This window comes from Echiichthys vipera (genome assembly GCF_963691815.1).
Source record: "Echiichthys vipera genome assembly, chromosome: 16".
NCBI classification, from domain to species: Eukaryota; Metazoa; Chordata; class Actinopteri; order Perciformes; family Trachinidae; genus Echiichthys; species Echiichthys vipera.
The window spans coordinates 7,718,538-7,733,408 of NC_139841.1; the positions used below are offsets into that span (position 1 = coordinate 7,718,538).

Genomic DNA, 14,871 nt, shown 5'->3' on the forward strand with positions numbered 1-14,871 from the left:
CAAGGTGCAGTCAAAAGAGAAGCATTTTAGCCTGCGGCGGAAGATGTGTAGATTTTCTGCCTTCCAAATGTCGATTGGGAGCTTGTTCCACCATTTGGGAGCCAGGACGGCAAGAAGTCATGACTTAGTCCAGTGATACAGTCTTCCTCTCAGTGAGGGAGTAGCAAGCCGATTTGTCGATGCAGAGTGGAGTGGGCGGGTTGGAATGTACAGGAAGCCAGTGTAGGGAGCAGAGGAGCGGCGTAGTGTAAGAGAACTCAGGTAGGTTGAAGACCAGTCGAGCCGCTGCATTCTGGATGAGCTGCAGAGGTCGGATGGCACGGGCAGGGAGACCAGCCAGGACAGATGATAGAAACACACCTAATTTGCACACTTTCTTTTTTTTGCGACATTTCAAAAGTTTGATTAAAATAGTCTTAACAAGCAAATAGAAACATGAATGTGGGGCTACACACACACACACATACACACAGACACACACACACACACACACAGACACACAAACACACACACACATACATACACATAGACACACACATACACACACACGCATGTATCCAATAACATTTATTTACCATACCCACCATAGATGCATGGTTTACTTTTTTATGCAGGGATCAGGAATCTCTATGGGTAGAGAATATGCAGAAATATAAAATAACACATTTGTACTGCATGAGGAAAATAGCATGTTATTTGGCCCAAACTATATGTGATTATCATAAGGTGAGCATACAAATAAAATATGTCAGTGTAGTAAGGATATTCCATCCTGTTTCAAATTGTACATGTATCAAGTAATGTATTGTCCTACAGTCACTGATTTTTTTATTTTTCTTCTAGGACTCAGTAGTCAAGATGAATGATTTGCGGAACTGACTGGAGTTTTGGAGGTGTAGTTACGTAGCTCAGTGTATTCCTTAAGTTCATGGACACACTTACTACACAGCATCCAAGTTGAATCAAACACTTATTTACATCAACAGTGTTAATAATATACATACCACAATTACTATAAGATTTTAAAGATAACATATTTTGAATGTCACCGATGAAGTGCAAATCTATTCTCTAATATAGAGAGAAATAACCAGCAAAACCAACACAATATATCCTGAAAAAGTTTTATTGACTTCCTTTAACAGAAACTATCAATTTACAATTTACAACGGAACATTATGAGGAACTAATTTACTTCATTCAGCTTTTACAAAAGAAATGTGATTGTATTTACAATTCAGTCATTGAGAAAAAAGTCCATTTTATGTACAGAGTAGAATAAAACAACAACCATCTTTATTCTGGACAAGCATCAATATTGACAACATTGACCTGTTCCCCAGCACACCGTCTGGCTCCCACCTCACATTCAGTCATCGACATGGCAACGCTGCCGACACCTGAACTGGCACACAGGGAGACGGAGTCTTTTTGGCATTCTGACACGTTCTGACAAACGCATGTTGAGTCTAGAATGGAAAAGTAATGATTATATTTACAGATGCAGTCACACATATATATACATATCCACAGCACATATATATTGAAGAATATAAGGATTTGTTTGACCGTCATTCCTATCATAAAAATTGAGAAAGCTAACCATTGCAGGCAGACAATGGTTAGCTAGACTTATTTGGAAAATAAAACAAAAGTGAACAGTAACACACAGTTGTTGACCCTGTTGACATTGACCCTTAATGTTTCAATGAGAGATTATTCTCGACATTTCAAGTGTGCTCACTTTCTGTGGATGGATGGATGATCTATGGAGCCAAGGACAGTGGCTTAAAGTTTTGGCTCGAAAATAAAATTTAGCTTTAAAAACCTGAAATTAAATTAAAAAAGGAACCTTGGCATTGAAATACTTGTATTTTAAAAAGTGTTGACACTGAGAAAAGTTCCACTAGAAATAAAACACAGGCATTAAAAATGTATTCAATAAATTCATATGATTTTTGATGTGTTGCATCATAGAAATGGATGTGGCCACAGTGACATCACTTTGGCATTCGGCTGTATTTGGGTGAGAGGGCGGAGCTTGGGAGGAGCACTAAGCCAGTGCTACTTCAATGACGCTGTACTAAGCTAAATACTACACAGGGAAACTCTGATGATTTTCTGCCAATGTTCGGCCCATGCTGCAGTGACACAGAGCCGGAAGAAAATCAGCAGTTTCCCTTAAGTTACCAGCTAACATTAGCACTAGCTAGCTTGGTAACCAAGGTTTAATGGAATGCTGAAAAAGACATGATGCAGTGAATTATTATCTTTTTACATCATTTACGAAATGAACATTATGCTGTATTGAAGAACACTTAAAACTAGTGATTGAGACCATAAACTCATTGGGAAAATGTTTACTGAGGTAATAAATCAAGTGAGAAGTAGGGCCATTTTCTTGTCGAATCAGACTTTGATGTAGAATATTGTATGGTGTTCATATTATGGTCAAAACAATAAGAAAAAAAAAACAACTTGTAATAAATAGGATTTATCCTTTAAAGATAGTCCAGCAGACTCACCCTGACAGACTGTCCCTGGTTGGCAGTGTTCACAGGACGTGGACACCTCCTTTGGCCAGTTACAGCTGCTGTCACTGGCCAACTCAAAGCTCCGCCCCATACACCGCAGAGCTCCAAGCTGACAAACACCAAGTAAACGGGGTTGGCTCGAGCCGATTCTGGCACACAACTGCAGAGAAGTCCTAAATGAAGAAAATGAGGGAAAATACAGTGTTTGCAGTTTTTGGTACTTGTATGCAAGGCATTTCTATGTGTACTGCAGAAACAATTATCAAAAACATCATACTCACAAGCACTGAAATGGCATTTTACACACACACTCAGTTTTTCCTACGTTCTCCCACGGCTTACACTTCAGGCCTGATGGGGGAGAGGGAGCTGAGGGCGCTGAGAAGAAAATATAGAAAGCAGGATTGGTGTTTGTGTACTCCACAGAAACAAAAACCTTAAAGCAGCTATAAGAGACATTCTACAATAACTACATGTATATGAAAGGGGGCAGACATAGTGATGAACACACATAGAACTATTACCAAATTCTGCATCTCCCCTTAGCTCTACGGAGCTTTCTGGCCTGCAACTTTGGTGCTTTGGTTCACTCTCGCTGCTCTTATGATATAAACCTACACTACCTGCCAAGAACTAACAAAGTTAGCAACTAGCTGGTAAACATAGTGGAGCATTTAGCTGCTACAGAGCAAAAGAGTGGGTGAAGGCCAAAGACACAGCTAAAAGAGAAGGAATACGCACTACTCTACCCCCAAATTAATCAAAATTTAGTTTCATAACAGCTGAGGTTGCGGAAAACAGATAAAGAATAAGTTATTTTGATTAAAGCTTTACAAAAATGACATTGACACCAAGATTAAATGTACTTTACCGGCTTTACAATGAGCACTGGTCGGTGAAGGAGACCACTGCAGACTAGGACTGCACATGATCTCTGACTCCTCATTGTCCAGTACTGACCCCGCAGGACAGGACAGGGACACCCTGTCTCCAATCGGATAGGCTGTTTTGGTTGGTGTGGCTATAACATCATTGTTGAGCAGAGGACTCTCACATGTGGAACCTGGGATGGGAAGAGAGGGATTTAGAGCAAGAGGAAGTAAGGACATTACACATCAACATTGTGATTCCTAGTCAATGACAGAATAGAACTAAATAAACAACCCCAGACAGAGTTAATGACATACTTTTACAAATCATCGCTCCTTTACTCCACTTCTGGTTTTCAGTGCATTGAGCCACAGCACCCCCACTGAGGTAATAACCATTTATGCAGGAGTACTCCACCCTGTTTCCAACCAGGTAAAAGTCTTTGGGATTCTGAGGAAGAAAGTAAAACAGTAGCTATGCTCCAAACCACGCACTTAACACCTTTACTATTTGCCAAAAAAAACTACATAGAAACCAAAATAACCACAGGTTTACTACGGTTTTGCAAATATTTTTGGAACACAAAGAGCCTAGGGGTCTCCAAGGTTTAGATAAACTCACCTGAATCAATCCGTTCCTGAGGTTTGGGGGCGCTCCACATGTCTTTGGTGGAGTCACAGTGAGATTGAAGCACTGAGGCTCCATCATCCTGCACACAAACAGTTTTAAACTGTAGGAAAATACTACAGACACCATAAAAACACCTGAGTATAAGTACTGCTTTTAATCATGCTTTGGGGCCTGGTTCCCACGAGAATAAACATTGCATTCAAGTGTTGTTTTTGGTTAAGGTTAGGGTTGGGATAGATCTCTGTCTTACTGCTATTTGACAAACAAGTTTGCGTGTGCATGTGTCCTTACTGTAAGTACTGTATGTCTGTGTCCTCACAAGGCTTCTGCTCCATCGGGAGTCCGGAGCAGTGGTGGCCACCTCTGCTGGGGGCAGGGTTGTTACAGCTTCGGCTCCTTGACCTCTGACCTCCAGAGCAGGATCCCCAGGAGGACCAGCAGCTCCAGCTGCCATGGATCACCCCTGAGAGAAAGAAAGGGAGATGCAAACAAACAACATAATAAATGAAAGTGTATTAACTTTAAATTTGGATTAAATGTTGGTTCATCTTGTAAATCCGATGCACTAAATATTAAACCAAACAGGATCATTTTAAACCCATTCTTTACATTTTTATTCAATCTTTATGGGAGGAATGCTTTCCCCTCTTGTTTGCTTTTTAAATTTAATTCATACTTTAGTATCTATTGTATGTTTGTATTTAGATGCAACTGTTAAAAGCACCTGGCTCTATTTGCTTATTTTTTGCAATTAATATTTATCTTATGATGATGCTAACATCATGTTCATTTACAGCTTTGACCGAACAAATGTTTAATTGAATCTCTTTTTAAAAAAAATACTTTGAGCCCAATTTAAACCTTTTAACCAATGCATTATCCTGTCAGAGACTCTACGTTTGTTCACCTGGTTGTTCTCCAATCACAGCTCCTCTCTCACAGGCTTGTCCTGATGTTCCGGGCCGGCAGGCGCAGCGACACTCGGAGCCGGTCAGCAGTGGCTGGCCGTTGTTCTGGCAGGGCCGGCAGTGACAGGGGTGCTCCTCCGCCAGGTACTCCTCGGTGGCTCTTTTCAGGTGGAGCTTCTTCAAACCTGCACACTGCACCTCCTTCACCAGCTCATAAAGAGGACGCAGCTGAAGTAAAGAAGTAAAGAAAAAAATCCCTTATTCTTTACCACAATGGTTATATATATTAGCACGCCTTGCTAACTAGCTAACTGGTTACAGTAACCTAGCATTCCTATGCTAAGAATATCAAAATTATCATTCAGGTCAGATTTGAAAAAGCTACATTCAGGATTGAGACATCCACTGTGAGGGAGCCGGTTGAGGATGCTATATAAGAGTTTAGGCTTATGTCCAGGGACCCCAGCCAAACCCATCACCCGAGACAGACAACCCGAAAAATTCTGAAACCCGAAACAGGCCCAAATTATGAGCAGTTGTCCCAATTCTTGTTGTGTTCGACCCAAAAATTAGACTTGATCCGAGTTTTGATTACTTAAATAGCCTAGTAAAACATAGCAGTAACACATTGTGGCACCACATAGCTATGACATTGTTGAATTGAACAATGTATGGAGGGAAATTAAACCATCTATGGCTGACATGGAGCCCAGTGTCTTGCGAGCTGGTGAACTTCCAGCCAAAAAGCACAAATACGTTTCCGGAGTAGTGGGGAGAAAAATACAATTGATGCCTTATGAGATCCAAACTAAGTGTTTAGCAAAGTTTGCAGGTAAGAATTTGAAATTTCGCATGGAAGGCAGGCATGTACATATAACACTGGTTCTTTTTCCTAATGACACACAGTTGACTTTGTTCATGAATAAAAATAATCAATCATGAATTTTGACTTCTTTGTTTTTTACTGTTTGTTGACATTGAATGTGATGTACAGGAGACTGAGACACAATTGGAGTAGCTAACCAGATATACAATGCAGGTTTAAAGCCTGATACTCCTACCCTTTAACTATTTCCGCTATCTATTTTTCAAGGACACCATTGGTGCATCCGGAGCGCTGCCGAGGATGATGTGAGGTTTTTTTCCTCCAGACCTATGCTGTGGAGATAGGTCTGGCAATGTGAGACTACAGTTGGAGTAAATTAACTAATTTAAAGTAATTAGCTAGTGAGCTACAGCTAATGGAATGTGCCAACAATAGTCAAATTCCACTGGCAAAAAAAAAGGCTAAGATGACTGTCATACCTTCTGGTCTGTAACTTCAGGGAAGTCTTTGACAGACGAGGCCCAGTTGTCATAGATTTCCCCATTAGCCTCTGGGTTATCCAGATCCAGAATAGTGAGAGCGCTTGTAAAGGCAGGATCTCCTCCGTACACGTTGACCTTAACGGGCATCTTGTTTACGCTGCTTCCTGCAGACAAATGACAATAGAGCTCAGGCTAGACTGTGACAATATAAATTGCACGGATTCCTTTGATCCTCCAGGGCCCACTGTGTGATTTAACGCTCCAAATAAGAAAGCTTTCACTCACCGTGGCTGGATGCTAAAGCTTTTGTCAGGCTTTCACAGACAGTCTTGACTTTCTTCCTGAAGAAACGGCGTTTCACCTTTCTCCAACACCTCTGGTACTCTATATTTGTTGTACCTACACATATGAGGCAGGAGCAAAAGATTTTAAACAGTTCACATTTCCCCAATTATCAGCTGATACGTACCAATTTTTTTAGAGAATATAAACGGATGAAAACTAATCAATATAATAATAAAATATTAATAGAAACATCATCATTATTATCATTATCAAAGTTCTTACTGGACGATTTAAGTGCCTGGTGATCTAATTCCAACAAGGCTTGGTATTCGCCACCGAGTGAGCCCTCGGAGAGGTAGTGTGTGCCGTATGTCTCAAACAGCTGGCGGTAGGCAGAGTAGTCGTACGTGTACGGCAGCGAGGATAACGCCTTCCAGAAGCCTTCAGCCAGGGTCAGATACTGAGGGGCAGAGTTTTGGAACTGCGCCAGCTCCACTTTATTCTTCATGATTATAAGTCTGTAGGCCTGGACAATAGATATGAAAAGACTGGGATGTCATAATGCTGAATAGACTGACTGTGACAAAGCCCAAGGACAGTATCAATATATGATTCATGAAGCAGATCAGGTTATATCATTACCTTATTGTCAGTGAGCTCTTTGTGGAAAGTGCGACGGTCGTGTCCAAACAAGGCGTTGGCTTGGATATGCTGAATGTATGACCAGGAGCTGTTGTAGGATTCATCACTTTCTTCATTGTCTACTTTCACCTGCACCGCAAAAAAAGGCAACATTTGGTTTCAGGTGCTGCTAGTAGCTAATGAATACTTTACTTAGTTTCTAGCTATGCTAGCTACATTGCTCGAGGGACGACAAAATATGTCTGTCGTTCAGCTCTGTGAGGGTAATGAAGGTACTTCAAAATCATAGTCTTAAATAATAAGCTAAATACCAAGTTACCGGCTAGCCCTAGCTTGGAGAGGGTGGAGCTGGGCAAGAGTGCAAAGCTAAATGCCAAATTACCAGCTAGTTTGCATGCATAGCTCAAGTTAACATATAAATCGGAATGCTAATTTTGGCTAACGCAAAAACAAGCTCACTGCTAACAGTGCCATAGGCCTTGCTAAGCCTCTGTCCTGATTGACAGGTTGCTGTGATAGTGACTTTTCAAACACAAGGTAGCCACCTTAGCTAATCCATCCAAGTATTTAGTGGATGCTTTATCATCTTTTTGACTCTAAATGGGACCATGAAAAATAACATGCTGTATTGAAGAAGACTTGAAACTAGGGATTGAGATCATAAACTCAATCTAAAACTAAATGTTTACTGAGGTAATAAATCAGGTGAGAAGTAGGCTCATTTTCTCATTGACTTCTATACACTTGGCTTGACTTGTTTGAACCAGTGGAGTCGCCCTCTACTGAACATTAGAAAGAATGCAGGTTTAAGGCACTTCAGCATTGCCTTTACTTTCCAGGCCCTGAGGTTGACGCTTGTATAAAATATTTTGATTGATTGAAAAAACTGATACAAAGTATAACCTGCAACAAAGCAGGAGCAAAGTAATGACAGTTTACATCAGAAGGAAAATATAAAGCACATTAAAGTATTTACTGCCTAATAGTATTTTAATCATATCACATTTGCAGCAGAGAAGTCAGACCTCCGCTTCCTTGTTCGACTCACCTCAAAGTTGTACCTGAGGATGTTCTGTGGCAGTCTGTAATAGACTTTATGGTCACCACTGAACACCTTTCTGCACTGCCCTCCAAAGCTCAGAGTGTTGATCACACCTGCTCTCAACTTGCCTGTCAAGACGTTGTACCTGTGAAGCAACAGATCCATTTGATGGACTATTATACGAGGTGACATATTTTTCACCCCAAACATAACAAGCTTTTACAGTATAGACCCAGGTTTATGGTGATGGAGTTGTAGCTACTCACCCTCTGCCTGTGAAGTCAGAATTGGGAGGCGTTTTGTCAAGGTCACACGAGTAGTGGCTGCTGTCTTCATCACAGCTTCTCTCATCCAGACCATCCCCACAGTCCTGGTCTCCATTACACACCAGAGACTGGCTGATACACTGACCTGCATCAGGGATCAATAAAGTTCCTTCATTTCAGATTAACTCTTTTTTTAATTTACAATTTATTTACATGTAAAAAAAAAAATATAGAGATATATTTTTTTTTTATTATATTTGTATGTCTCCTTTGACTGTATAATGTGTAATAAAATATTGAGACAACAGAGACATAGCCCCGAACCCCTAAGCATAACCACAACCAAATTGTTAACTTCAATCCTAAAAATCTCGGTATGATCGTTGAACTTTTGTTTTTATTTCAATCATATTTAATGGTTCAGTCTGTGGGATTTAGTAACCAAAACTTCTCCTGTGTGCCAAGCATAATATGCACATGCAAAAAAATGGTTAAATACGAAATACTGTATGTCACAACATACCAGAGGTACAGCGGAACCTGTCTCCACAGTTTGTTGCCAGGGGACATCCTTTTTGTGGGACACATGGTTGTGTTTGTGTGGCTCCTCCTGAACATGGCACACCCCCAAACTGGGTGTACACCGCCACATGGCGAGTCTGCACCTGAAAAGGAAACAACAGCCATAAACATGAAATGAATAAAAGACGTGCACATGTGGGTTAGTCTTGACCAATCACGTTTAAGTGGGCTTAAGTTGCAGGCAGGTAAACAGTCTGTGTGGAGAGCAAAAGATCGGAACACACTGGCCATAATACAATCTTAAAACCCCCAAGAAAAGGTCCGATGTTCCCTGCTTTTCCCCAAAAAGGTCCTATGTTTCCCGTTTTGTTTTTTGACCAGGGAACAGCGGACCTTTTTAACAAAAGGGTTGGATGTTCCCCACTGTTCACAGAGAGGGTCCTGTGTTCCCCGGTGTGTTATTTTTTCCACAATCAGTGCCAAATTCCTTGGCAAATAGGCCTATAGACCCTAACACTACCCCCAAACCCTGCCCCTCACCCTCACCCTCACCCTTACTGTAACCTCTAGCCCTAACAAAATGCTGAATTAAATCCGCGAAAGGCAGCGGCTTATGCGACCGGGGAACCCGGAGAACATAGGGATGAATCCGCGACTGGCTAGCAATTGCATTTGCTTTCTTTAGCATATCACCATGCTTTGAGCATCACCTATGTGTGTCCTAACAGACACATAGCTCTTCCGATTTCACAAGTATGATTTACAATCTGATTAATAGATTTATTAAGGCTGAATGTTGTGAGCACCTGGTTCTGCAAACTTTTTCTGCAAGCAAATCTAGCAAGAATACACACTATAAACAATGTGATAGACATATTGTATGTGATATAAATAATCAACTATTCATCCCCTGCTTGCCAAGCCTTTTGATTTTGCTGCTCCACTTCCTGCTGTTTTCGTCAGTTTTAATTCCCCCATTTTTCACATGAGAAAATAAATGAAAGGAGGAGCCAACTCCCTGGCGCAGAGAAATGAGCTCCTGGTTGAAACAGTCAGAAGGTCGCTCACCTGTCTCTGGCTCTCAGGTGTCGCAGTGCTTACACACCCAATGAAAACCTGCAGTTATGCTGTGGGAACTCACCTCCCAACTGGGGAGAAAGCTTTGGTCCCCACAATGTTGGCCACTTAATTTGTAGTGTTTTAGGGTTAGAACTTAGTTCTACAGTTAATGTTAGAATTGTGCAGATTGGGTTAAATGTAAGGGTTAGGTATTGTGCAATTAGGGTTACCTTTTCAATTAGCTTAAGGCAATCAAGTCTATACAATGTCATCACAGTACGTGTGTATGTGTGTACCTTTGTACTGGAGCAGCCATCACACTCAGACCACTCTCCATAAGGGCCCCATCTGCAGTTCACAGGCGGCTGACAGCTAAGAGGACATTGACATTATCAAACAAACATTTACGTTATATTCCTCTCTTGAGAATCAGTCTTACAGTTACAACAGTAGGATGAGAGGAAAACAGTCCTTTCACAACATATTAAAAAAGCTGCATTCTTAGGTCCCAGGAGTATGGACAAAGTGGAGACATTTTTCACACCATCAGTACATTATTATATTGTAATGTATTTTATGATGTTGTAGTAAGATGTAACGGTGATTTGTGTGTACACCTACCAAACTGGAGACAAAAAGATGACCAACAATGCCACAGAAGACAGAGCAGCTACATCCAACTGTACACAAAAAGCAAGAAAACTGTTAACTCAATCTTAATAATTAAATATACGTATATACGGTGTATGTATATATATATATATATATATATATATATATATATATATATATATATATAGTGGCAAAGTGGAGATAGATAGCAGGATTGTTAATCAATTCCTTTTCTGTCAATTTAGGAGAAATACTGTCGGGTGAGATAAACTGATTTATGGTAGAATAGTATGGACAGTGTCCCCGTTTTATTTTAAGTTCACCTTATCCTACATTTGTTCTTCTGGCACCTTTGCTCAGATCACAGGCATTTTTTACTTTAATTTGTTCTCAACTGAACGCCTGCAGTTTTGTGACTGTCACTGACAAATTTGTCCTAAGACACCTGGCAAAATACTCAAAAACTGCCTGTTTGGTAGTTTGCACGACAGTAGGTGTCTCTAGGACCACATTTGACCATGATGAGACACACACACACACACGCACGCACGCACACACACACACACACACACACACACACACACACACACACACACACACACACACACACACACACACACACACACACACACACACACACACACACACACACACACACACACACACACACACACACACACACACACACACACACACACACACACACTAACAATGTGAAAATAATACGAGCATATCGCGGCTGGTAACATTACTTTCCAATTTTGTGGCAACAACTCTAAATGGTAAATGTGTTGTTTACGTACCTTCATGATGTGCTCCTCAGAGTTCAGCCCTCTCCTCTGGTCCAGGACTGAAACACTCAGGGTCATATAATCAGCAGGAGGGCGAGATTACTCAACAGATTCAGGAATTCCCCTGCTAATGAAATGTTCATCCATCAAATCGGAATAAGCAGATTCTTTTCTGCCTCTGTTCACTCTGAGTCATGAACAGAGACCCAGTGTTCTTTCCCACAACTTGACTGTTTCCACCAACACTTTGACCTTGTTTCCAGCAACAGTTTTGATAACCCTGTTTGCTTTGTGAGGGGTGCAAGAAGAAGAAGCATGCTGAAATCAGATTTTCTTTTTTCTTTTTTTTGTCAAAACAGCCTCACTGGAGTGGGTCAGACAGGAGTTGCATCACAGTTGTTTGTCCTGGATGAGGACGTCAGGCGCTCAGTTCAGTGCAAAGGTCAAAAAAATCCCATTCGGCCCGTTCTAATGGATTTTGAGTCTGCATGCAAGTATTCATTTATCCCCATTTTGCATGTGTTGCCAGAAACACAGGATCTTAATTTAAAACAGGTATTCATACGTTGTTTTTTTATTGTTTTATTGGTTAATTGAATTAAAAAATTGCATTGGTTTGTTTTATATTTTTAAATATAAACTCAGTTCCATTGATGAAGCAAAAGGTTCCATGTCATTTGTGATTTTAATAACATGTCAACGTGCTATATAAATACCGTGAAGGTATCAGAACACTCCACTCCACGAAGAGAAATGCACACAGCCACAGTCCCATTCAGAAACTGTGACTTTAAACAAGCTGTCAGGATATGGAAGTAAATCTGTCATCGGATTTTGAAATTAAAAAGCCATTGGATTTCTTAATGATAAAATGTTTCAACCATGAATTTATATTATTTTTCAATGTTCACAAATTCAATGTTAAAGAATCCAAACGTTAGAAATTCAAGGTTAAAAAAATCACTTCAATATACCAAATTCAGACGCTGTTACAGGTGATGTATGACACAAAAGACTCAGATAAAATGGAGATAGTTCAACAGCTGCTGCTGTTAGTAGGGGTACAACGGCTCCCACTGATGACAGTACCCGGAGCAGCTGCGAGCATCTTGCGGCAGTAGGTTTCCTCTTCCGCCGCCTGGCTAATTCTGGCGCATTTACAGTAATTTTAATGTGCACTGTCCCTGTTTTCAAATTAACTGAACTTAATATGTGGTGGAATTAGCAAAATAGCAGCCACTCTTGTCACAGCCCTCCTTGCTCGACCACATACACCTGATCTATATGTAGAATCGATTGTTTTCCTTAGTTCCAGATGTCAACACTGAATTTTGCAGCTGAATTTGGCATGTTGAATTTCTTAACGTTGAACTTTAACGTTAAATTATTTTATTTTTGAACTTTGAATTTTTTTAAATAAATTCTTTAACGTTAAATTTTTGAATAGTGAAAAAAATAGAGTTAAATTCAGAGTAAAAAAATTCAGAGACATAATTTCAATGCATAAATAATCAGTGCTAGAAATGCAATGACTTTTTTATTTGAAATTCACAAATTGACTTCATTATCAGGACTTCTGTACAGGTGTAATGTTACAACTATACTAAATATACTGAGAGCAATGATGGTGCAGAGATGCAGAGAGTGTAGATGCAGAGGACCATTGACCAATCAGAGCAGGCTGGACTTTTTTAGGAGGGGGTCTTAAGAAGAAAGGCGCTAAAATGGCACATTTCAGACGGGGTGAATACAGGTATATTCAGATAGAAATTATGAGAAAAATGATGTGTTTTGAACATTAAAGCATGAAAAAGAGTTCTGGTAGAAACCCAAAATACAACTATGAACCTAAAACTAAGAATATATTTAAAGTCCTTTGTTTTGATTAGGTCACAATTAAAACCATGATGAACTGTTAATTATTATTTGTCACTCAAGGTTTTTTCATTAAGAGTAAACTTAATATGCCTTACATCCAAACACATACAGCAACAAGTGACATGTCCAGGGGACTATCATACGATACAGATATGATGCAAGAAAATTCAAAAGCAACAAAAGGAAAGAAGAGCGGAAAAAAAGAGGACACGTAGTCAAAGTAAATAGCAATGTTTTCAGTCTGATTTACAACATGCAGTTTGTTCCAGAGAACAGGGACTGTCACAGTGTCACCTTCACCACAGCTGGATCTTAACCAATCATTAAACCTCTGCCTGATGCATGATGACCACAGAGGTCTGACTGGGTTGAAGCTAAGGCCTACATACTGTTCATAACTAATAGTGGTTGCCATCTTGTGGTGACTAATTTCTTCTTCAGGGTTTAGCACCAAGACACATGTGACATACACTGGAGATCAGAATTAGAGGACAAAGTATTAATACTTGGGTTTATTCTGAAATATTGTTTTTTTAATTGTTCCGAATTTGGTAGAATATCCACTGTGGCTATAACACTGCTGTACTAGCATTTATTTTAAATGGCATAGGCAATTCAACAAAAACCTTTATTTTGTAGAAAAAACAGTGAGAAAAATGAGAGAACAGTAACCACTGTGTTAGAAGAGAAGATTTCAACAATGTTTTCTTCTCTAGGATTCAAAAATGAACAGGAAGTGAAGAGGCCACAGCTTTGAATGACTTCAGCACATCTGCACCCACAGGACATCACTAGTTTCTCACACTGCTCTGCTTTGATCTTGGTCCATTCACACTTCTCATTCTCAGTCTCTTCCACAGTTCACTAACTGTAGTGGGTTTCTGAGACATTACTTTGTTTCAAAGGATTTTCCAGAGATTCTCTATGGGGTTTAGATCTGGACTCTGGGCTAGCCATTTCGTTGTTTCAATATTCTTAGCTTCAAGGAACTGCTTAACCTGTTTTGCAGTGTGACAGGGGACATTTTCTTGCTGATTGGGAGACAGTTGCAGCGAAGGTGTTGCATGTTGCTGAAGGAGGTTCACATAAACATTTGCATTCACACTGCTATGTAGCTGTACAAGAGACCCAACTTCTGCTGCAGAAAACATCCCCCAAACCATAACTCTTCCTCCTCCAAATTTAACTGACTTCTTCACACACTTTGGGTTCAGTCTTTCCCCAGCCCTACTCCAAACATAATGTGTCCCCATCATCTTACTCTAACCATTGAAGTGCAATCTGGCAAGTCTAGCCTTTTTATCTTTTCTGCTGCTGAGAGGTTTGGTCACTGCAGAGTGGACTTTCTGTCCAAATGTCTTAAATGACGAGACACTGTGTGCCGAGACAGATCCTTGCCCTGTTCAGCACTGTTTGAGAAACTTCTGCTGCAGTGTGGAACCGACTCCCCATTGAGTCTTTGCATAATCCTCTCCTCCATTCTGCTCATGACTGTGAACCTCTCTCTGATGGCTGTGAGGGTCA

General features: G+C 40.3%; 1 protein-coding gene across 1 annotated transcript; it reads right to left on the reverse strand.

Annotated features, from left to right (window-relative positions):
- Window positions 1-1,296: 1,296 nt before the first annotated feature.
- On the reverse strand, window positions 1,297-11,553 carry LOC310958942 (complement component C7-like; the record flags this gene model as incomplete). Its single annotated transcript, XM_083930105.1, has 18 exons — window positions 11,482-11,553; window positions 10,688-10,746; window positions 10,363-10,438; window positions 9,009-9,150; window positions 8,486-8,630; window positions 8,226-8,364; window positions 7,178-7,306; window positions 6,818-7,061; window positions 6,536-6,649; window positions 6,248-6,414; window positions 4,942-5,170; window positions 4,326-4,497; window positions 4,026-4,113; window positions 3,722-3,854; window positions 3,406-3,597; window positions 2,816-2,912; window positions 2,526-2,707; window positions 1,297-1,469 (listed from the first exon to the last, which is right to left on the reverse strand). Exons 1-18 carry the CDS (start codon window positions 11,545-11,547, stop codon window positions 1,297-1,299), a joined length of 2,547 nt encoding a protein of 848 aa, XP_083786231.1. The 5' UTR covers window positions 11,548-11,553.
- Window positions 11,554-14,871: the final 3,318 nt, after the last annotated feature.